The following is a 25,529-nucleotide window of genomic DNA, read 5'->3' as shown; positions in this document are numbered from 1 at the left end:
TATCACTAGGGCTCTGAGACAAAGGAACATAGCAAGCAGTGGAGACATGTGGATCCACCACTGCCAAGAAACACGAATGCCCATCATCATCAGGCTCAGAGATGCTGAGTATTTTTTGGAACTGCCACAGTGAGGTGCTAACAGATTACAAGAGCATATGCCAAATTGTCCTCCAGAGGTTACGGGAGGCTATCGAGGAAGACTTGCGAGAAGCAGTTCCAGGGGTTGTTTTTGCTCCATGAAAACACCCCAGTTCATTCCACACAGAACACAGCCACATATGCTGCTTCTTTGAGTTGTCATATTTTGCCTCACTGCCCCCCCCCCCCCCCTTCTCCCTCGAAAAGGAGATTTTCAAGGTGGAACTTTGTGTAGAGTATGGGGTAAATCTTACTTACGAGGAGCGTTAGCTGTGAGGATAGGAATCTTACAATAGTGGGACATCACTGGTATCACCAACGATAATTGTGCCTCCATTTCTTTGGTATCTATTTCAATGTGTTATTTACAAACAGCCATTATGATTCTTTCCAATATATATGAATGAGTCAACAATTGGTGAGTTCATGGAATTTTATTGATATAGTGATTTCATAATACAATATGTATAATATACAAAATTTGTTACAGACGTTTGGGCTGAACATAACTCTTGACATCTGCTAAAGCTTATAACAACTGGAATATCATTCTACGAAGATGTACTCTGAAGACATTTCCAGGTCTTCATTATCCTCTCACATGTATACCACAATGGTGCTATCCTCTTTCCAAGAGCATCTAGTGAGGGATAATGGCATCATGCATGGCATAACGCCAAGTCCATGCTCTGGCCACATTTTCAAAGGCTTCTCTATTATTCATATACAATTCACCCACTGATGGTTCCATACACACCTAGAAAAATCAAACAAAACACAGAATAGGTTATTTCTTCTCTATGCATCTTCAGCAGTTGCCATACATCCTGCAATGATTATGTCGTCTCATACTGTTGTATTCAAAGCAGCAGAAGGCTAATTGAGACCAATGCCTGATCTCAATCTGAATAAAATAATAATAAACACTTTAAAATAACTTCTATGGGGAAAAATATTACAAGCAATAGACAGAATACATATTCTCTTTTTCTTTAATTTAACTGCACCTTCAGAGCTTTTCATCTCTGTTTCCATGGAATGAAGATGTCCAGGACTACAAAAAAAGAAGTTAGAATATTAGTCACAATGCCCCCCCCCCACCCCCCCATGCATATCTCAATTACAGATGATATATTGGAGGGGGGAAAAAAAGGGCGCTTGGTATCCCCCTATATGGCCCCAAAGTTCTCTAATTTTAGCATCATGGTCATTACTTGAGGAAGTACCATGTTTCTTGAAATTTTGGAACGTAGCCATTTAGTATTTTGTGGGCAATACTCTCTGCACTGGACGTCATCTTTCTTGTAATGTATCCCGCAGCAGTTTATACTGACTAACCAAATCCATGGCAAACCAATGAGCTCTTCTGTGAATCTTTTCTAGCTCATGCATTGATATAACATGGTAATGGTCCCAGACACAAACAATATGGAGGAAGTTGTTAAACAAGGGTTTTGTAAGCAATCTGTTTAATGCATGAATTACACTTCCTTAGGATTCTACTAATAAATCTCAATTTAGCAACTGCCTTACCCCACAGCTAGACTTACATACTTACTGCACTTTAAATCACTCTGCATAGAAACTCCCAGATGGTTTAGAATGTAACTGATTCCAGAATGGGACACATTCCATGACTAATCACTAACTACACAGACATACAAAATTAAATCTTTTCATTTAAATTTGTGTCTTACATTACGTGCTTTTGTGTTTAGAGGTGTGTGTGTGTGTGTGTGTGTGTGTGTGTGTGTGTGTGTGTGTGTGTCACTGTAACTCCCACATAATGGTTGAATGTAGAAATTGTATTGTTATTTTCCTCAACGAAGCTGTTTCGAAAAGCAGAATTTAATAGTTCTGCTTCCATATTATCATCGTTCGTTTCGGTGTTGTCAAGTTTCACAAGCATTAGGACAGATGATTTGGTTCCATTTTGAACAATGACAGCTAGACCAATTGGTAGGGTCCAACTTCACATCTATTTTTGTTGAAATCCACCTTTTACTTAATGATAGATTCACTTACTTAAAACCCTTTAATGATACATGAGTGAAGACAAACAAAGCCTTAGTTCTTTGAAACTAACTGGTAAAAAAAAGTGTTGATTGAGAAATTTTTGACTGCAATATTTTCTTTTGCAAAAGCTTCAACAACTTTTTCTTCTGAAATGACACTGTCTTCCTCGATTTGTTGTATTTAAGCAAAAACGATTTTCTGTTGAAAAGCAGCAGCATTTTCCCCACCAGTGAATTGAATGCATTCACAGCCATGGGCCCACGTCTGACAATGCTACAGATAGAACTGACAAGGCATTTAGTGTAGAAGTAGAATCATATGTACGATAACTGTATTTTAACGTTCAGGTAAGAATTACAGCGGTGCCAAAAACTTAACAGATTTTGCTTTCCAGTCGCTGTACTGCAGAATGTAAGCAGTATAGGCTACAATGACAGATGGCCATGAGCATAAACAAACTAGAATTTTGAATGACAGAGGGGGGAGAGGCAGTTCAGGGAAAAACAAGTCCCAACTCACTCTCTCTCTCTCTCTCTCTCTCTCTCTCTCTCTCTCTCTCTCTCTCTCACACACAGCACAGGATCCTACAGCAGAACTGGCACACCGTCACTGGGATCATCGATCTCTTTGCGTGTTGAAATCCGTGATAGATAAGGCTTAGTTGCTGCATCTTATTTCAAAATAATAAAAGAAAACAACAAGAAACGCACAACACAACGCATTCAGGGACAGCTATGGCGCAACTGCTTGTTGAAGTTAGCCCAGTGTCATTAACTACATAGTTCAGGCACAACCTCTAGTGGTATTCAATGCAACCACAGTTCAAAGCATCCCCCAGCAAACTGCCACATTAAAAGTAACTGCATTATACCACCTTTTGAGCTTTAACTAACAAACAAATGTGTGCATTTCTTTGTTATAAAATGCTAGGTCCCAACGCGGTGACATACCGTACACCTTAGACAGACCATTTGACAGCCCAAAATTGGCACAACAGCAGATCGTGGAGCGCACTTATATGTATTTGCATTTGCGCACTTTTTGTTTTGCAAACAGGTTCTTACAAACATTAGCTCTCCAAACTGGTCTTTACCAGACGATGTTCAACATGAGAAATGGTTACATGTTTTATATTTATATGCAGAAAATACAGTTATTTCAAACTACCTCTGATAAAACAATTCATATAGATACAATTCCTATGAAATAGTGGCCATTAAGTAATTTTTGCTGTCCCTATCAATTAGTCTTTGGTTCATCTTGTTATAGAAGGCACAAGGAAATGCACAAGGAAATCAGCCATGGTTCTTTTAGATTCACCTGAGGTACATCATTTCAGCTGTATATACTACTCATCCCTGCTACACATCAGTTATTTGACTGTATGCTTCTCTTTTTCATCAGTTTTTGAAAATTGTAATTTATGCATATACTCTCATAAATATGGCGTACAGACTAACATCTAGAGGAACTGGTTGATAACAATTAGATTCATGCAAGAACAAGAGAACAGAAATCATAACTGTTGATGTCAAGTTCACAAGCTGAGACAGGCATAAAACGAAGATTACAGATTAGATTAGATTCCCGTATTTACTCGAATCTAAGCCGCACTCAAATCTAAGCTGCACCTGAAATTTGAGATTCGAAATTCAAGGGGAGAGAAAAATTATGTGCCGCATCTCCAAATCGAAACAAAGTTGGTCCACTGTAATATGAGACACAATTTAGGTCGAATGAATGACGATACAGCTACAGTAGTTTGGTTCGAATCGTAAGTTAGCAGTTAAGCTTTACCAGGTAGCCATTGCTATGCGTCAGGTGCTCCGTCCGTATTTATACGGGTACCCTTCCTTTTCCACGTGCTTCTTCTGGTTTGAATTGATAGCTTATTTTTCTTTGATCTGATAAGCACAGTTTTCTTTGTTAAAGGTGTTTACGTCACTCTAAGCTGAAAATGCGTTACTGTACTGTGTCATGCATTGTTTGTTGCATTCTGATAGTACGTGTTTACGGCCTGTCGCCGCTCGCGGCATGGCTTGCTTTTGTGCGCGCTACCGCCGTGTTTTTTTTTTTTTTTTTTTTTTTAAGAGGAATCGTCTCATTAGCGAAACAATGGCAAGAAACTGCTATTTGTTGTTACTTACACTGCTGCTTTCTTTGATAATGATCAACAAGAACCAAATAATAGACTGCGTATGATAGAACATGTTCTGAACGAGAGTTCAGCGAAAATTTTTCTCCGTTTGAAAATCTTTGCAGGCGCCTCTTTAGTACATTACATTCTACACAGAAACTAGAGTCATCTTAGATTTAAAAATCTAGTCAATTGCCGTGCTTCATTTCTGACTGTATCACTATTAAGCATAAGAATAATGTGAATATAAACATGACATGATATTTATATTCTTCCGCGTTTGCTGTTGTCTCACTCTAGTTTCGTAGTTTATTAGGCAGACCGGATTTAAATGAGATAGCAGCAAACATGAAACAATACATGGCAAAATGTTTATAAGCGTATTATTCTTATGGTGACGAGAATACTGCATGTGATTCACAATTTATAAAAGTTCCTATTATAGCAACCATCTCTTCTCACAGATAGGAAAAAAATCAGAACGTAGAATTGGCCATATTGACAAACATCCCAAACAGTCTTGCCAGTCGGATTTTCGTAGTACATTGAAAATAGCTCGTCTTCCACCTTTTTTTTAAATTTATTTACTGACGCAGACGTTTTGGCGTCAGTATTTATCTTTGTGCCTACAAAACATGCCTGTGTAGCGCTACATATATTCGACGGCAGAAGTAAGTTGTGGCGGCACCCACCAACTTTTTTCAGAATTTCCGCTGGGTTTGCACTCGATTCTAAGCCGCAGGTGGTTTTTTGGATTACAAAAACCGGAAAAATAGTGCGGCTTAGATTCGAGTAAATACGGTAGATTAGTACTTGTTCCATAGATCATGAATACAGCACTTCGTAATGATGTGAAACGTGTCAGGTTAATAAAAGGTGTCTATACAAGATATTACATTACACAAAATATTACATGACACTTAATTTTTAAATGCTATACGGCTATCTGTCACACTTTTGATGCTTTTAAGTAAGTGACCAACGACTTTTGTGGCAGCATAATTTACCCCCTTCTGAGCCAAAGTTAGATTTAACCTTGAGTAGTGAAGATCATCCTTTCTCCTAGTGTTGTAGCCATGTACACTGCTATTACTTTTGAATTCGTTCGGGTTGTTAATAACAAATTTCATATATATATATATATATTTATTTATTTTGTGAGGCTACAGTGAAGATCTCTAGCTCTTTAAATAAGTGTCTGAAGGATGATCTTGGATGAGCTCCAGCAGTTATAAAATTATTAGGTGGAACTGCTGTTCAGTACTTACCTTCAGGAAGTGATACACGAGTACTGCTAATAGGCACATTTAAAAATGTATGACACTATCCCAACTTTCAGAACTACAGATCCTTCCCGAAGAAAGAATTATTGGTTCCAAAAGCTAAGATAGGGCCGTGTATTTTTTATATGTGCCTATTGGCAGTACCCATATTTCTTCTCCTGAAGTTAAGTACTGGACAGCAGTTCTGTCTGATAATTTCATAGTATTATCATGCAGAGAGAAAAACTACTTTCAATTCTTCAACTTTATGTTGCTCTAATTTCGACTTTTTCACACCTAGTTTTCTTCCACCCTCAGTCCAACTTTTTGCACTTCTGGTTCATTCAATGTGCTTCAACTTCTTAAATTTCTGCCTTTTCCCTTTATCCCACAATTTTCCTATGCTACCCTCTTCTGTAACCTAAATTCTTCTCTTCCCCACAACCACCCTCTTGTCCACAGCAAGTTGAACTGTTGTGCTGAACCTTCCAGCTGTGTACATGACGTGACGCCAATGTGTCACTACATGGCTTATTCCTTTTTGTCACATTTGCCTTCAAGTCTGTGTGGAATAGAATATGAAAAGTGCAAACCACTTTAGCAGATCAGAAGAACAGGTCACCAAGTGAGGTGGCACAGTAGTTAGCACACTGAACCAACATTCAGGAGGACGACGGTTCATACCCACGCCCGACCATCCTGATTTAGGTTTTCCGTGATTTCCCTAAATCACTTGAGGCAGGGTGGTTCCTTTGAAAGGGCATGGCCGGCTTCCTTCCTCTGATGGGACCGATGACCTCACTGTTTGGTCCCCTCCCCAGTATCAACAAACCAACCGAGAAGAGGCCAGTACCTCACAGTTATGGAAAGTAAAATGTTACCAAAAAGTAACTATAGAAATATTGAGTGGTAAGAACCTGATAAATGCAGAACAAATTTACAAAAAGCTCTGAACCATTTTAAAAAAATATTAATTTCCTGTTCAAAGAAAACATTGTTGAACTGTTAACAGGAGTTGATGTCAATGATCCTGATATTCCTACAAAAGTAGAGCAAGAAATTTCATGCCATCTGTAGTTGGGCAGAGAAGATGGGGATGATGTATATTATGGAGTGATTAACCATGAACCAGGAATGCAATATTCCATGAATGAAACTCTATGCCTTCTTGTCTAAGTCCAAATTTCCTGCCTTAATGAGTACTCTGCTGTTTGGATTGTCTCTTCAATGTGCACACGTTTGTGCGTTATTTGAAAGATGACAGTTCCAATTTTTTTTTTTTTTTTTTCTAAGCTTATTAACTTAATTTTTGTGCTTTCAATTCTTGCATAGAATGTGATTTGTAATAATGATAAATAATACAGTTTTTCATGCACTGTTTCACCTTCTCACACCAATGGCTCCACAAATTGCCTTTTGGGGATATTATTCCGAATAGGACATACAGCTCACTTTGAGGACTGAAAACAAACTCAACACATCATTCCTTCCAGTCCTGAGAGGGTAAAGAAAATGGGTGGACCCAGATATGGGCTGCAAGGAAAGTACTGAAGTTTTGCTCACAGCCCTTCCCAAGAGATGGCTGTACTTTGGCTGCTCTGTGAGAAGATGTATCGACATGGTGGAACAATATCCCACGTAGACCAAACACAAGGAATTACTCTTTATTCAGAAGCTTCTTAAACTACACAACACTACAGAATGCTCATCTTTGGTTACTTTCATACCTTCTTGAAATACAACTGTAATGATGAGCCAATTTTAAGAAAAGTAAGTGTGCAGCATTTCTGCCCACACTTTCCTTTCCCTATTTACTTTTCTTGGGTAAGCACCATCATGGAAGATACAGGCACATGAGTGCCATTTTTTCTCCAAGTAAATTTCATTCAGGTGCATTTTATTGCCAGTTATGAGACTGACCTGGGAGGCAGGAAAGCTTTTGTTGGTGTAATGTGAAATAAAGTGATCACATACCTCATCAGAGTAGGGGCTAGACTGCAGACATATACAAATAATCTACAAAAACCCGCCGACAGTAAGAAAAGTGGAATGTCTAGAAATACAAGTTCAAAATAAGAAGAGTGTAACAAAGAGTTGCAGCTTATCACCTCTGTTGTTCAACTTGTATATTGAAGAAGCAACAAATAAAGGTGAAAAAAATTCAAACAACAAATAAAAGTGCAGCAACAGGGAGCAGACAGGTACCAAAACACAGACAATGTAGCCCTTCTCGCCAGAGGAAAGGGAGATTTGGAAGACATGTTCCAAGAAATGGACAGCAGACTTACAATGAGATCTAAGGATAAATAAAGGGCACACATAGGTAATGAAGAGTAGTAGGAAGGAGAATAAAAAATTACTTAAAATCAAAATTGGGAACAACACAGTAGCTGAAGATGAAAAAGAATTATTGTATCCAGGAAGCAAGAATATGCAACACAGATGAAGCGAGCAATATATCAGGAGTAGATTGGCCCAGGCAAAGAACACTTTCTTCAATCAAAGAGCTAAAAAGTTTTTTGTGAGGTCTTATAGGTGGCTACCAATGGCATCCCAAGATTAGATTCAAAGCTCGATACATGCACCACACTTCATCTTAAATTGTTCTCTGACTATGAAATATGATATAATTTGTTGCTACACACTCACATAGTCTTTCATCTTTAAGGTAAGTTCTTCTGTTCCTGATTGCGCGGAATGCTGACCATGGGAGAAAAAGATTCTCAAACTGACAAACACAACTTAGGAGCCACTGCATCACACTCAAACTCACAGTCAAATTGTAAAAACTCATCAATGGAAATTCTGCTGTTTCAACTTCAGAGAGCACACATTGAATAAATAATACATGTAAGATGATAATGGAGACCATTCTGCCAATTATAACTGTAGTCGGACGGCACTGACAAGTACCTGTCGGGCAATCCATAGATGTTTTAGTGAGTGTGTAAGGAAGAACCATGGAGTTTATATGCAGCTCTGTGCTTATTGTTTCACTGACTATTGTTATTAAAACAAGAACAGTTGAAAAAGTACTCCTGTAGATTCTTGATGCAACCTTGTTAGAGGGAAGACTCATTTTATGATTCATGTTAAGAAAGGTCATGGTATCCAAGCCAACTTTCTTTTAATTGTAACTCTATTTGTTTCTAATGTCCGACTGTACGAAAGACTTGCAGGAAGTTACATATTCATGTGGAAAGTGAGATTTTTATTGTGTATGAAGGTCAAATACTTCGTTAGTTGCGGAAAAGTAAAGTTTGTATGTCTACTTATTCCATAAATAGAAAGAATCTACAAGTTCCTGTACCTAGCATTATTCGACGGAGAAGAAGTCAAGAGGGTTTCCAGCAGCCGGCTATTCAGTAAAGAAGAGTGGCTGCAAATTCCAAGTAAGTCATCTCGTAAAGGAGTGGAAGGTAGTCTGGGGGAATAAGCCGATGCAACCCAGATCCACACTCACACTTTAAGGTGTCAGAACGTTAGAGCCCCCCGACACACACCTATACAGCTACATCCTGCTGGCTGAATACACAATACCAGGACAATGTAGCAGGTAGATGTATGTATGTGTGTGTGTGTGTGTGTGTGTGTGTGGGAGGGGGGGGGGGGGGCGGGGGGGGGGCGCACTCCAGCTTGAAAAAAGATTCATCCAAAAACTAGCAATTTTTCATCTTGTTTACGTGCCTGCTAACGACTCAATGCCACTATTATTCAGTGAGTTGATACCATTACTCCTAAATTATTTATGTCCTTCATCATCATTATCATCTTGTACAGTTCCCAGCCACTGACTGTGTCTGTCTGGAACAGAAGCCTCTCCACCACCCTCTGCCTTGCCACCATCTCTCCGTTTCCATCTTTATCTAGTCTTCCCCTCTCTTTTCCACACTGTTCTTCATTCCTTCTAGCCACCTGTCACCTGGTCTTCCTCGTTGTTCCCCCCCCCCCCCCCCCCCCCCCCCCCCGTTCCTCTCGTGTGTTTTTCTGGTTATTTTTCTTCTCCACCATTCGTTTAACATGTCTGTACCATGTAAGCCTTGATTCCCTATACTACCCTGTAACAGCTTCTCCTTCACTAATTCCCTGATCCCCCTCTTTCCTTAATCTGTCCACCTTTATCACTCCAGTACTATTTCTCAAGAATGTCATCTCATCACCTTCTATTTTGGTTCCCTTTCTTCCTTCCGTTATCCAGGTCTCTGACAGATATGTCAGGACTGGATGACCTTAATGTTTATAAAGAAATTATATGCATACTTCATATAAATTATTTCTGATTACCAGGGACATCGCTGTTGTTTACTTATTCGAATGTAATTGTTTTGCCTGGTTAATTATGCTTTTTAACACTTCTGTATTTCTGCCATCAAACATGATGTCGGTTTTTAGATGATGAATATGCCATGATTAACTAAATTCTCTTTCAGACTAGACTCAAACAAAGATTCCCTGCTTTTCACGAGCAGTCACCTAAACTTAGTCTGTCTGAGCATATCACCATGTCTAACCCTGTTTATTGATCAAGATGTCAATCCATTATTTGAGTTAGGCCTAGAGGAATGCTAGGGTAGGTTATCTGTTAAGGTGTCTGCCTGTGAAAAGAAGGAAATCTTGCTTCAAGTCCTAGTCCATCAAAAATTATTATTAGTCGTGACACGTGCGTAATATTATGGGTTCAGCATTTCTGGCTGGTATTTGCAGAAATCATTTTAGGTAATTGCATCTTCACTAAGATGAACATCAACAAAAGCAAAAAAATTATAATGGAATGTAATCAAATTAAATCAGGTGATATTGACAGAATTAGATTACGAAATGAGACGCTTAAAGTAATAGATGAATTTTCTATTTGGGGAGCAAAATAACTGATGACTGTCAAAGTAGAGAGGATATAAAATGTAGACTGGTGATGGGAAGGACAGTGATTCTGAAGAAGAGAAATTTGTGAACATCGAGTATAGTATATGTCAGGAAGTCTTTTTTGAAAGTATTTGTATGGAATGTAGCCATATATGGAAGTGAAACATGGACAATAAACAGTGTAGACAAGAAAAGAATAGGAGCTTTCAAAATATGGTGCTATAGAAGAATGCTGAAGAATAGAAAGATAGATCACTTAACTAATGAGGAGGTATTGAACAGAATTGGGGAGAAGAGGAATTTGTGGCACAACTTGACTAGAAGAAGGGATCGGTTGGTAGGACATGTTCTGAGACATCAAGGGATCACCAATTTGGTACTGGAGGGCAGCGTGGAGGGTAAAAATCATAGAGGGAGACCAAGAGATGAATACACTAAGCAGATTCAGAAGGATGTAGGCTGCAGTAGGTACTGGGAGATGAAGAAGCTAGCACAGGATAACGTAGCATGGAGAGCCTCATCAAACCAGTCTTGGGACTGAAGACCACAACAACAACAGACAAGATATCTGCATGGTGCAAAAGTGGCTATTGACTCTAAATAATGACAAGTGTGATGTCATGTACATGAGCACTAAAAGGGATCTACTAAATTACAGTTACACAATAACTCCCACAAATCTGAAGACTGTAAACTCAACTAAATACTTAGGGATGATAATTACAAATAATTTAAATTGGAACGATCACATAGATAATGTTGTGGGGAAAGCAAACCAAAGAGTGTGATTATTGCAGAACACTTAGAAAATGTAAAAGGTCTACTAAAGAGACTGCTTATACCATGTTTGACTGCCCTCTTCTGGATTACTGCTGTGCAGTGTGGGATCTGCATCAGATAGGACTGACAGAGGACATCAAAAAAGTTTTGTATTGTCATGAAATGAAGGAAAATGCCTTTGATGTAATACACGAATTGTAGTGGCAGCCATTAACACAAAGGCATTTTCACTGCAGCAAGACCTATTCATGAAATTTCAATCACCAACTTTCTCCCCAGAGTGTGAAAATATTTTGTTGGTGCCCACCTCCATGAGAAAAGATCATCAATTGAAAATAAGAGAAAACAGAGCTTGCATTGAAAGTTTTAAGTGTTCATTTTTCCCCACACACTTTTCAAGAGTGAAACGGTAGAGAAGTAGCTTAAAGGTGGTTCGATGAACCCTCTGCCATGCACATAACTGTGAATTGCGGAGTACTCTGTTGATGTAGATGTATGAGACAAAACGCTGACACATACAAAAATGGGACAGAAACATGCCTCAGGCCACACCCTAATGCCCATTAAAACAGTATCATCTGGGGTATAGTTTGAAGCATTTACAAACAATAGTCAATCTTACTAAAAGTGGGAAGTAAAGAGAAGTGAGAATATGGTGCGGGTACTTCAAATGTCAAAAATTTGATCACAAGTGCTATAGCAGTCATTTCCTGGATTTCTTGTAATGTTGCCTCATATCAAAAGTTACTTTCCACATACAAGTAGTGTTTATTAAACTGACAGTGAGGCCACCCTCTTCAAATTTTATCTGCTGTGAATGGCAGATTAAAAATGTCAAATGTTAAAATTCACAAAATAGCTCTTAGCTCCTGCAGTTTGAGGTTTCTTTAAAAATATTTAAACAACAGTTTCATGAAAAACCAACAGTAAAAACTCAGTTTTAGATACTTTTTAAAAAAGTGAAAAATTTACATATCAAACTCCCTGCTTCAGGAATTTTTACTTTATTGTTATTTTGTGTGTTCCATTTCACGATAATTTTTCTTGAAGCTCTACCTTGACAGTGCAATGAAGAAAGAAATTTACAAAATTTCAAGAAGAAAAAAGTGAACTGAACATCCCAAAATCAGGGAATTATGGTTCAACTGTTGCACATTGCAAAGATAAGCCAAAACCAGGTAATCTCCAGCTAGTATAAGTAAAACTGAAATTTATACATACAGCCAAGAGGCAAAGTGAGTTATGGGATATGCCTTCAGCATTAAACTAACCATGCCGAAGTCAGATGAATTTAACTCATGGCTCAGTTACAATTAGTGAGAACAAGAAGACCATCACATAGATGGAATCTAAATGTTATCTAACAGATAGGAAGCAGGAGATAGCAACTACTAACAGTAATGGAATTTCCTTTGAATGCACTGGCTTGATGCTAAGACCTTTTCTGTTTCTTGTATTTATAAATGACCTCCCATTTTGTTCTACTAAAGTGAGCAAATTCATTCTCTTTGCAGATAATACTTCTCTCCTAATAGGAAAACAGCACAGAAAAACCAGGGAACCTCTGCTAACAGTGCACTTGATGATATTCTCAACTGGTTTAGCTGCAATTGACACCCTCTGAATGTCAAAAAAACTCATTATATACCATATGACAGAAAGAACAACAGGACATAAACATAAAATGTAATGAACAACAAATATAGCATGTACTATCTGCTAAGTTCCTGGGTGTGTACATGGATACCAAATTAAATTCATCCTGGTATATCCTAGACGAGACAGAAAGACTTCATTCCACAACTTTTGCCTTACACATAAATGCATCATCGATGCATAAGAATGCCACCAGAGCAGCTTAGTTTGATTGTTTCCTTGGGTAGTTGTCTTACAGCATTATTTTGTGGGGTATTGGCCCTGGCAAAAAAATTATAATCGCTCAGAATGGAATTATGTATGCACATTATCAGTGGTGTTCATTCGACTCTTGCAGGAATCTGTTATGGAAACTACATATTTTTGCAATAATATATCAGTATACCTTGTCCTTTGTATGCTTCGTTACTAAACACCACTCTCTTTTCAAAACAATAGTGCATATCACAGGCACAAAATGAATTCAAATAGGGTCATACATGGTAATTAGACAGACTTCACCCTTGCACAGAAAGGAGTAAATTACTCGCGCATGAAAGTTTTCAATGCCATACCCAAAGACATTAACTCTTGCTCTCAAAACATCTAAATTCACAAGCAAATTGAAAGAATAGTTGTTGAGAAATTCATTTTACTCAATTAGTAAATAATTTAGCATAAATGAATGTGTGTGTGAAGTTTTATTGCATAACTGGGCTGTTCTTTATTACAAGCATGAATATAAATTATTTTCTGTCATAAAAGGCATCGTACTGTTCTTCAGTTATTAAAGAATTACTAATATGAATGTCTCACACTGTGTATTTCTGTAATATTAATTCTGATGTCTTTTTGTATTATGTACCTGATATATTTACATATATCATGATGTAATGTTAGTTCATAAGGGTACTATCACAAATCTACGATACTGTATCCATGACCATAAGTTCTTACACAAAATTCATGATTCCAAATATTATAAAAACATTGACTTGTTCCATACCATAACAACTCTAATGTTACTGCAAGCCGAGGATCTCCAAATAAAATAAACAAAAGTTATTTAATTATCTTGTACATTCAACTGTAACTATAAAAACTGAAAAAGTGTTTTGTAAACAAATCAGACTCTCTAATCTTATACCTCAGTGTTTTATGGAACTGCCAGATCCAACAGTTTAAACGAAAACTCAAAGAATTTCTATTGGAATTGTGCCCTTATGAAATTGATGTATTTTTAATTGAGACCAAGAAAATAATGTGACTGTAACATTTTCATTATAATACTAGTAGGATTAGGATGTAAACATCAGTGTACAGTAACATAATGCATACTTTATTTTTAATGTTAAAAATATTGTAATAGTAATATATTGTCATATGCGATGTCACAAAAATTAATACCTATTCTGTTTATATGTATATGTTATTACCATAAATGTACTGATCTTGTAATGTATGAAATGACATCTGAGGCCTCTACAACAATAAATTCAGTTCTATTCAGATGTTCAAAATATCCCTGTCATCAACCCAATTTGTTTTCACTGTTTATCATTGCGACTTCACATTCATAAGTCCAATATTAGAATCTATACTTTTGATTTTACAATGTCCTATGCATCCAGTTTTGAATGCACAATTTCTGTTTCATCTCATGCATATATTTCAAACACCACCCCACCCCCACTCACTCACTCACTCACTCACTCACTCTCTCTCTCTCTCTCTCTCTCTCTCTGTCTCACACACACACACACACACACACACACACACACACACACACTGTTGTTCCACATCTGCTGTAACTTTAATTTCAAATATACTACATAAAGTAAGCACAGCAGATCATTAGTAATGAAAACCATTTTTTACTTAATTTAAAATAAATATACTACTCACTTGGCAATATGGATCTGTGAGAAGACTCTGCACTGATATCAGAACCTTTGATATGGTCAGCGCCAAGCTCCAGTTGTGCTGAATTGAGTCGATGCCAACATCACCATGCCGAGAAACATTTGGATGAAATATCTTTGTGAGAAAACGCACTACAGGTGGACACATGGGATAACTGTAAGGTACCTGGAGGTACAAGTAAAAGAGGCCTCCTTCGTAGGGGCTGCCTACAGGGCCAGTAATTGTAGCCTGCCAATGACAACATTTCTGATCCAATGGTATGGCCTCAATGCCTTCAGGAGGATCTGTTCTCAAACCTGAAACCACAATAAAAGAGTTATATTTCATCTGTATGTAATACAAAAACATCTGAGACAAATTATAGCAATTAATAATTCAAGAAACCATTATTTATGCGTTGACTGTGATTGACTACTGACACTGTAAATACAACTTGATAACCTCAAGTGGTAAAATCACAATCGGACTCAAATGATGCATCAGTGTCAATAAGTAAGAGGCTGGCACATCTATCTTGTACCAAAAATTTCATAGACTGGAATTTCCAGAAGCCACATGCTTTGTATTTTCAGTCTGATATCACCATGTCACGTGTCAGTTTTTGCATACTACAAATGATCTTTTGTCAAGTGCTGTATATATCAAAACCAGAAAAATTATCTTTCTTAGAGAAATTTAAGGTGCTAGAAGAACTTGAAATGTTTAAAAAGTGCCCTTTTCCCTTATCATTCATATAGTCTTATGTGTTGGCAAGTTTCAGCTATCTTCTTTCCTGCAAAAAGGACTGGTTTCTGCAATTGGTTTTAGCTCAATAAATATTTTTTTGATAATACCTCAATAATTTGGATGCCTAATTCTTCTAAACCAACAGAGTAATATGCAGCAAAATGATTATATTGTTACTTTCCTGCCCAAATATGGTATACATCACAAACATAGTTGAATTTCTTTAGTTGATCTGTGAATTTTTCTACCACATTCAGTTGGATTGTGAACAGTTTTCTGTGAAGTGTAAGTGAGATGACAGAACCACATCCATCTCAGAAGAATTGTCATATTATTCCTCATTACAGCAAGGTACTCAAGGTACCCTCCACCACAGACCGTCAGGTGGCTTGCGGAGTATGGATATGGATGTAGATGTAGATGTTGATCATGGAAGATCCAAGAATGTGAAGTGGAGCTGCTGATTTGTTGATCCCAGCAGTCACAGAAAGCTTGAGGACTGGAACAGTACTTATAATCTTGTATCTTCCATAGTGATGGGAAGTGGTGAGGACATCACGCAAACATAACTTTCTTGGTTCGGCCATGCAGAGTCCACAGTCAGTTGTATGCTAGTGCTCACCTGTTCCATATTTATTTGATCATGCTCACTGCATTGTGTGTTGTTACTTCTCCAAGCTGTCATCCTCTCTTACTTCCATTTTTGTCCCTGACTCAAGTAGATTGACACTTGGTGTTTGTTCATGGACGCCACGCACAGTGGCACACCATGCTCATTTCAAGTGATTTACAAAATGTGAGAAATAACAGTTGCGATGAGAACTCACTCTCACATGTACATTAGTTTTCATGTTAAGTGTTGTTTATTGTGGCCATCATGCACCCAGCGTTTTTGGAGTGTTGGAGGCACCAAGTGCAGCTGCAGGAGGAGACTGCCAGCGACATGAGTGAGGTGGTGCAAATCCCGCTGCTGCCAGCTTCATTTGCAGGTTTTGATAAGACCACAGAAAGGTGGAAAAACTACTCCTGTTTATGCCACTTTAAGTTGTACTGCATCAATCACTGAACCTGTACCTAAGAGTCCTCTGCTGCTGTAATGTAGGAGTAGTCGGAGGTAGTGCAGAAATTTGTGGCCTCTTACAGACCCAGGCCAGATAGAATTTTCAAAGTTGTGCCAATTGCTAATGCACTACTTTGGTCAGCAAATGCACATGGTAGATGTCCACTTGAAATTTAATCACTATTCCAAGCATCTCAGACAGTTCTAAGCAGTACACATAGTCAACTTACAGGGGTTGTCAGAGAGATGTCATTTTCAGTGTAAACTGTAACAGTTCTTACGCAGACACCCTAATTCACAATGCTGTGGTGCAGCTGGTGCCAGGCAGGGCTGTACAGACTAAAGCATTAGTGCATTCAGTAGCACAAATTGCAGTCAGTGGAGTTGATTGCTGCAGCACAACGTGTGTTCAATTGGCAGAGAACAAAACCTGATAAGTCACACCAGTGGGACGTGTCCCCATCGGAGGCTATTCAGGCTTAGATGAACACATCATTGAGGCAGCGGATGCATGGTACTGGGACAGATACCCAGGCATCCTGGTGCAGGTCTGCTACAAAATTGGGGATCACACAGGACCACTATCTCTTACTGCTGCATGTGGATCTTCTACTGTGTTCACAGCAAGTGCAGAGCACCGTATTTTCACAGTGTATTACTTAATCCCGCATGTGAGGCAGTCTTGTCCGCACTGCTGACCGTTACAAAAGAAGCGACAATGCCCCACTCTTTGCAACTTGTCGAGCCTGCCGTTTGTCAGGGCCTTAGCAGTTTTGTGTGGGAAACATCAGCAGATGGAGCAGTGGCCATCCCTGTGTTCACATAGTGTCCCCAAGCGCATCAGCAGGCCATCACCCATACCGAATTATGGTACACTTGGAAACAGTTGCAAGAGGTTTCAATTAGACACCGGGGCCTCAGCCAGACTAATCAATTTGGATAGTTTTCACCAGATGGGGCTCCCAATCTGTTGCAATGCTCTCAGTGTCAAGTAGTAGCTTACATTGGGCAGCAGACAGCCTTGCAGGGCCAACTACTAATCACAGCCCAACCCAAAACTGTAGAAAGCCAGCTCACGCTTTTGGTGGCAAATTAATAGCTGGGGGAAGGGAAGGGGAAGCGGAAGCGGAAGCGGAAGGGGAAGGGGAAGGGGAAGGGGAAGGGGAAGGGGAAGGGGAAGGGGAAGGGGAAGGGGAAGGGGAAGGGGAAGGGGAAGGGGAAGGGATAGTAGTGTACAGGTGGGGAGAAAGACGAACAGTGTCTGGTGGAGTGTGCACGGTCTAGACTGCCAACAGGTGCAGCGTCAGGACATTGTGGGGCAGGGAGTTGGGGAAGAAAGAAGCATATTGGTATGCTATCAACCAAATTTCCTCCAGGACGAACAGCCACTGCCAAACTGCAGCCAAGAACAAAGTCGCCAAACTGCAGCCAAGAACAAAGTCGACCACCCAGAGGCACTACATACAGCTGGACATAACACACTTGATTTCAATGGCTGCTTCACTATCCAAGCCATCTGGATCCTTCCCTCCACCAACAGCTTTTCTGTACTGTGCAGATGGAAGTTACCCTTACAACGCTTTCTCCACTCCTGTAACTAACCCAGCCTAAACCTATGGTGACATAATGTCCCCACATCCTCCACCCAACAGTTTCGACCCCCTCTGTCCTATCATCTCCTCCCCATTATCACCTTCCACCCTGTTTATTTGCAGCCCTCTGCCAACCCACCTGCCAATCTAAACCCACTCCTCTCCTTTTCTGCTCCTGTTTTTCACCACCTCCCTGCCCCACAACCACCTGATGCTGCACCTGTTGGCAGTCTAGCCCCTGCACACTCCACCACACATCATTCGTTTCTCTCCCCACCCATATGCTACTATCCCTTCCCTTTCCCCAAACACATTCTGTAGATGTCCATTATAATTATCCGGGCTGTTATGCCATGGTTGGTTGATGAATTCGGTGTTGATTCCCAATGTTTCGTCTCCGACTGCGGGAGACATCTTCAAGGGGGTCCGTAGCTCGATGGAAGGGCCAATACACCCACTGGCTTGCTACTGACTGCTGCTAAATTCCATGTCCACGCGCTCCCGCGCCACGGCGTGACATTACGTGTTTTGAAAACGTCAGTGCAATTGGCCGCTGTCCGTCGCCGTCGATCGCCGTTGCCATCACCCAGTAGTGGACGGGTGGTACACATCTTCTTTAACACCAGCATCCATATACCGTTTAATTTCACACACCCCTCCTTTCGGTTGAAATTATTTGGGTGTTTAGTGATTTCGATTGCCTCCCTGTAGAGCCTTTCGTAATATCCACTTGTGGCCGCTAGTACTTGCGTCTCCTCGAAACGAATATTGTGGTTCCCTGGCTGGAAAGCATGCTCCGCAACAGCTGATCATTCCATTTCTCCTCTTCTACAATTTCCCTTGTGCTCTTCCAAATGTTTAGAAACAGTTCTTTTAGTGGTACCCACATAAACACCACCACAGCTGCATGGGATCCTATACACTCTAGCTTTTTCCAATGGTTTGCGAGCGTCCTTGGCAGGCTTAAGGTATTCCTGTATCTTCCTGGTGGGCTTGTAAATTACGGTAATATTCGCTTCGTCAAGATCCTCCCTATTCTTTCCGTTACATTTTTAACAAACGGCAGGAAAACCTTAGATTTTGCAGTAGCCTCTACGTCAATATGATTTCTGCGTGGCTGCCTCAATGCACGTTTTATTTCAGCGGACGAATATACGTTCTTCATTAGTGCATTGTGGAGATGTTCCATCTCATCGTTGAGCAACTCAGGTTCACAAATATTTCTAGCTCTGTCCGCTAACGTCTTGATAACACCCCGCTTCTGTTGTGGGTGGTGGTTCGAATCCCAGTGCAAATAACGGTCCGTGTGCGTGGGTTTGCGGTATACTGAGTGGCCCAAACTACCATGGCAACGGCGATCGACGGCGACGGACAGCAGCCAATTGCACTGACGTTTTCAAAACACGTGACATCACGCCGCGGCACGGGAGCGCGCAGACACGGAATTTAGCGCCAGTCAGTAGCGAGCCAGTGGGTGTGTTGGACCTTCCATTGAGCTACGGACCCCCTTGAAGATGTCTCCCGCAGTCGGAAACAAAACGTTGGGAATCAACACCGAATTCATCAACCGACCACGGCATAACAGCCCGGATAATTATAATGGACATGATATTTCCGGCCGTGAAAGTCTACATTTTAGTAACATTCTGTAGATGTTGCATGCATCTCACTGGGCCATGTCCAGAATGAAAGTGCTGGCTCAGAACATATCTAGTGGAGAGCAATTAATTCTGCCATCAAGCATGTTATGTGATCCCATTCAGCATGTGTCCACAATCATGACAGCACACCACATAAATTTTCTATGTGGCCCGTGCCATAACACACATGGGATTGGGTGCGCATGGATTTTGGCTCTTCTTAGGGGTTATGTCGTTATTGGTGGTAGATGCCTTATCTGATTTCCCCTGTATTGCCAAGTTGTCCTCCATGACACTGCATGCTACAGTTTTGCCCTTAGCTGCTATTTTCACTAATTAATGTGCACCGTGCACCCTGGTCTCAGACAATGGTCGCCAGATTGTGTCAGAGGAATTTGGAACGTTCTGGTGCTGAATTGGTATTCAGTGACTGATCATTGCGCTATTCCATCCAGCATGTGCTGAAGAGGTCAAGGTCAAGTGATTGGTCAGGACATTTAAATCACAACTGAAAAAAAACAGTCTTTTTTTTTTTTTATTAAGTCTAACTGAGTATTTCTAATCAACAGGCACAGTCTGGCTGAGGTACTGCATGGCCATGAACCTTGTAGTCTCTGCGACCTATTGCAAGTGGCACAGCGTGCTCTTAACCCAAGAACTATGCCACGGTTTCAGAAAGGTTCTGCCGTTTGGTCATACACATTCGGGCAGACACTGGGGTGGTTGCACAGAATCTGGTGGGAAATACGAAGGGATAACTTTATATTGTGGCAGTGGCTCCGCAGTGTCTAACATGCCACATTAACCAGCTACGTCTGTGTCACACCGAGTGATGGATGCCACGTCTCAGTCACACAGGCTATATCCGTGCAGGTGAGAGGGACCAACCACGTCTCACTCCAAGCACCGAGCAGCACCCACCAATGTTCCCACCACCTGTTGCACCACTAACTATTTAATTTGCACCCTCACCCAGCGAAATCCGCCCAGGAGGAATGTTTGCCTGGGGAAGATCTGATGGAGATGGAGTATCTGCCTTTATCATTGCAGCAACTGGCAGAGCTTGCCCCCCACCCCAAATCCTAATCTCCTCAACCACCAGCCTCAGGTGGAGGATCAGCCCAGCACCATTCCTAGCATCACCCTTGACATGCCAGTGTACACTGCCTAAGCAGAATCTCTGGCGGAGATCTTCATCACCCCTTGACCCTCGGCTTGACGGCTTCGGCACGGGCTTTGGCACTTTTGCCCAAACAAGCCTCTTGAAGAGGGAGAGATTTGGTATCCCTGCCAGATCCAGGCATGCCAGATGAGGGATTGTTTGCAATTGAGCAGTGTGTCAAGTACATTGGGCAGTGCCTCTAGAATCATAACATTCCTGGTTTGGTCATGCAGAGTCACAAATCACTCATATGCTAGCACTCACCAGATTCATGTTTACTTTGTCACCGTCACTTGCATTTTGTGGTTTTACTTCCCCATGCTCTCTTACTTCCATGTTTGTTCCTGGCAATGCTTTCGGGATCTGCTTGCTGGTTAGGTTGACACACCATGTTTGTTCACAGGCACCAAACACTGTGGTACACTGCACTCATTCAAAGTGCTTTACAAAATGCTGCCGTCTTGCTAGGAGAGACCTAACACCCCATTTTCCTTTTTCCACTCTCCTGTATTTACTGATTGCAAAATATATGTTAACCACACCATTATTTAGGGTTGGGGCTCGGCTTGATAGGGATGGTGCACTGCTGTGTGTTATTTCTGCTTTTCACAGATGCTGTAATGTAGTTCTTCACCTTTTTTTTTTTTTTTTTTTTTTTTTTTTTTTTTTTTTTTTTTTTTTTGTGACATACACAATGTAAACTATTTCACCAAAGGTATGGACATACTAATTCAGATTTTAAACTACTTAACTGACTCTTGTTAACAAAACTTACTCTTAAGTTCATTTCTGAGCCTGTTTCTCCTCCAAGAATTCTCTTCTCCAGGTGGTTGCAGCTGTAGTGCCATATGTTGAAGACATAGCTTGCAAGCACAGCTCTCTGTGCTGAAACAGGATACAGTGCTTGTATATTACATGTAAGTTAATGCAACCTTAATATATTTTAATGAATTATGAGTGGGCACTCTTAGTAACAACTGAACACTGTTGTTTTCATCGACAGTATCAGGTTTTAATGATGCCACCCTCACCAAAGCAACTAAATCATGCCCAACTGTGAAGAATATATAAAAACTGAGACTGAAAGAATAAAAATGTGACATGAAGCATATGACCACACATAAAGTTAAAGTCAGCTTCCAGCAGCTATGTACGAAGAAGTCATGAAGTGTTGGGGGATAAATATAGTGAAATCTGTACAATTTTGCACAGTGATAAGGAGAATACTAAGATACAAATGACAGGATCATTTTATTTAAGTGCTACAGAGCTTTAACCTCTGGTGCTTGGGACACACAGTCAAAATCAAACTGAAATTGCATACTGAAAAATAAGACATTATAGCGAATGACAGAAAGATTATGTCCATCAAAAACTTATATTATTAGCACCCATCCACAAATATATAGGATAAGCTAAGCTAAACCTGTTAAAATATTAAGTTTCCCCAGTACTTGGAATTAAAAAGAGTTTTAAAACAGTTTTGTCAGAAAAGAGCTATACTAGAAAAGTTCTCTACTTGTACAAGAGGACAGGAATAATGGGTGACATAGAACTAAGAACAGAAATAGCTCAATGGATAAAACAAGGAATGGAGAGAGTAGTCACAGAAAGTGAGAAATGGATAGCACAGCAAAAACCTGTACAGCAAATACAGAAAACAATAATAAAAAGGCCAAGACGGAAAGTTAAGTGGGGTGTGCAGCAAGGGGGAGAAAGTGGCAATAAAAATGTACATCAATAATAGTAAAAGTCTGGTGAGCTATGGGAATCACCCAAATAATGGAAAGCAATATGTCACCAATGAAGTTCTAAAGCATACTGGGAGGCTGTATTAACGTGAGCTGGATGCAAAGGGTTCTGCCACTATGTTTGCAGGGTGAATTATAGAATGGCACTGCACTGTGCTAAACAGGATGCAGAATCAGCATGTCTGAAATCTTTGTCACAGACAGCTTCACAATCGAAGTTCAAGTGCAAGCATCATTATTGATATAATCTGCCAACTCCACTCAAGCCCACTACATGATTCCAATGCAAATGAATTTGAGCTGTTGGACACTACAAAGTACAGGGACAAATTTGGTTTGTCAGACAGACCTGCACACATAAATGGAAAATCGAACAATTTCTTCTGAGCTGTGCCAGTAGTTGGTGAAGATTACATATGACATGCCAGAGGTGATGAATGAACTGGTGCACACAATTCATGGGTATAAGCAAAGCTTGATTCATAGAAAAGAAAGAGGTTCCAACTACTGTGACCTTCTGAGTGCTGTTTTGGAAGACCTGTGTGCTGTTTTGGAAATTTAGACTTCTTAAAATATAACATTTGCAGTGGTAAAAAATAAAATTCCCATGCGCACCAACAATCTTTTATCACATGTTTTATTCATTAAATAAAATATTATTACTCAGTTTATGATTTGTTACAAAAAAGAATTTACAGTAAGGCAAACACACACACATGATCACTATAAGCTGTTGAAAAGGGGAAAAACTTATATATTTTAATTTACATTTTATAAAACTGACCAATGCTTTGAAAGGTTTTCATTGTACATCATTGTCATCTCACATCTCAAAATCTGTGGTTCTGATTTTTTTCATCAAATGTACTGGCATGGGGTACCAGTGCATATCATCACAAATCATGCACCTGATACATGTTCACACACAAGGGCATGCACGTGCACGAATGCATGAATGCACACACTCAGATAAGAGCACATACATCAGCATGCAGACGTGTGAGAGCACTCACACTCACAAGTAAACATTTTAAATGTATCACAAGTGAACACATTTTAAATTTTTACAGTTGGTTGTATGGTGTAGTTACAAATGAACTGAAGGCTAAAAATGCTTTTAATGATTTGTATATAATGAATAAATGTGTAAGTAGGATTTATAGGTTCACAGCAGCAATGTGTGTAATGTAAATTACATGGCGTACTTACAGTTTAGAATAAACTTTGAACCAGTTCTGAACAATAAATAGAGGTTTGAAGAGAGGCCAGCGCTGCATTGTGTACTGTCGCCATTGTTCATTGCTCACGTGGGTCTGGACGAGATGAGCCCAACGCTTACAAGCATTTCCCACACTCCATAGTGACATATCATCAAGATATGAAAAGACAGCAAGGAGAACTGTAAGAAAAAATGACTGCAAATAATCTAAAAATATCACTATGATTTCTGCCCATATCTGTACTTGAGAGTTTTCTATAAAACAAAGTAAACTGGATTATAATTCATGTCATTACACTGTTAGATTAATTTTAATCTTTAATCCAGCTGGATCAGTGGGATCATGTGAGCCAAAGCTCATTCTTTTGTAGCCTCACAGGACACCAATATGAAAAATGCATGATTTATTTGTGTAGCTGCTACAACATCTGATGGGGATGCTTTGAGCTGCTATGTGTGTGATCTCACAATATTACAAATAAAATGCTATAATTTTGTTCTTTCCCAGCTTTCACCCTACACACATATAAAGTCTGAGTGTTTTCACATTTGTTGTGATAAACTGACATGAGATGCAATGCCATTCTTTATCTGTTACACATGTCAGTCTGGATGACTTGACAAATGAGTGGAATGTTTCTATCAGAAGTGAAAGTAAAGGGGGCAACCATGGTCTCAGTGACAATGCTTGTATGACTTTTACCAAAGTGCTGGGCCAGTCGGTGATAGAATCAAGGCACATGCCCTGCAATCTTCCTGAAATGATTTTACTGAAACTATTTGGTAAAAAATTATTTTTGCTTAACTTGTAGCTTTATATGTCAGGTTCATTATGATGTGCCCATCATTTTGTTAATGGTCATAGTTATTTTGATATTTACATGGAAGTAAAACATTGTGCGAAATTTGAAAAAGTTTTCAATGAAAAGTATGGGTTGCTACGACATTGCGTTTGATGCATACTATATAATATGTGGCTACCTATGAAATTGAGCTAACCTATTGAATTTTTCTTTAGATGTGGGAGTAGGTCACTGTCATCAATCTTGAGAAAACTGATCTAACTTAGCACACTCATTTGTGATCGCATCACACCAGCAATAAAGCCAGAGTGAAATATCAACAATATTCCTCACATTTCATAAACACTTTGAGATATCGAAATGAGATTTTGATAAACAATAGCACATAAAGAGGAGAGTATTTTGCTGTATGGTTACTATGCAAAACTTCATTATCTACCGTGTTATTTCACTAACTATAGACTTTTTCAATGACTGAGTATAATTTTTAAGGGCTAACAATAGCTGATGAAATAAGATGCTTTGCATTTTACTTTTCCTTAATTCCACACTTAATAAACTTCATACCCACTGTTTCAGAATTCCCTCACAGTTGCATCTGCACAGCATGTTAGTGAGGTGAGACTGTGTAAGCTCCGCTGTGTTTTGGCAAAAGAAGCAAATTTTAATACGGCAACAAGAGAAATGTGTAGGTTTTACTCAAAATTAGCCACTTGTGACACTTCTCTGAAAGTTACAAATGGTTAACAAGCCAAGCGAAAATAAATCGCTGCATTTTCAATGGAATTCTTTTTAGATACTAACCAAAGCAGAGGTGACA

The 25,529-nt window shown here is 39.6% G+C and overlaps 1 protein-coding gene across 1 annotated transcript in view; it reads right to left on the bottom strand.

The window, feature by feature from the left end:
• Nucleotides 1–555: 555 nt before the first annotated feature.
• The window catches only part of LOC124799231, an 88,085-nt gene continuing 63,111 nt past the window's right edge, over nt 556–25,529 (bottom strand). Inside the window, exons 4-7 of the mRNA XM_047262771.1 lie at nt 23,897–24,086; nt 21,712–21,821; nt 14,739–15,052; nt 556–897 (exon numbers count right to left, since the gene is read on the bottom strand). Coding sequence (XP_047118727.1) covers nt 781–897; nt 14,739–15,052; nt 21,712–21,821; nt 23,897–24,086 — 731 coding nt within the window. The 3' untranslated portion in view covers nt 556–780. The remainder of the gene's footprint in view (nt 898–14,738; nt 15,053–21,711; nt 21,822–23,896; nt 24,087–25,529) is intronic.

Source organism: Schistocerca piceifrons, chromosome 5 (assembly GCF_021461385.2).
Source record: "Schistocerca piceifrons isolate TAMUIC-IGC-003096 chromosome 5, iqSchPice1.1, whole genome shotgun sequence".
Classification (NCBI taxonomy): Eukaryota; Metazoa; Arthropoda; class Insecta; order Orthoptera; family Acrididae; genus Schistocerca; species Schistocerca piceifrons.
The sequence above is the reverse complement of the archived record's forward strand: the minus strand, read 5'-3'. Positions and strand labels throughout refer to the sequence as shown.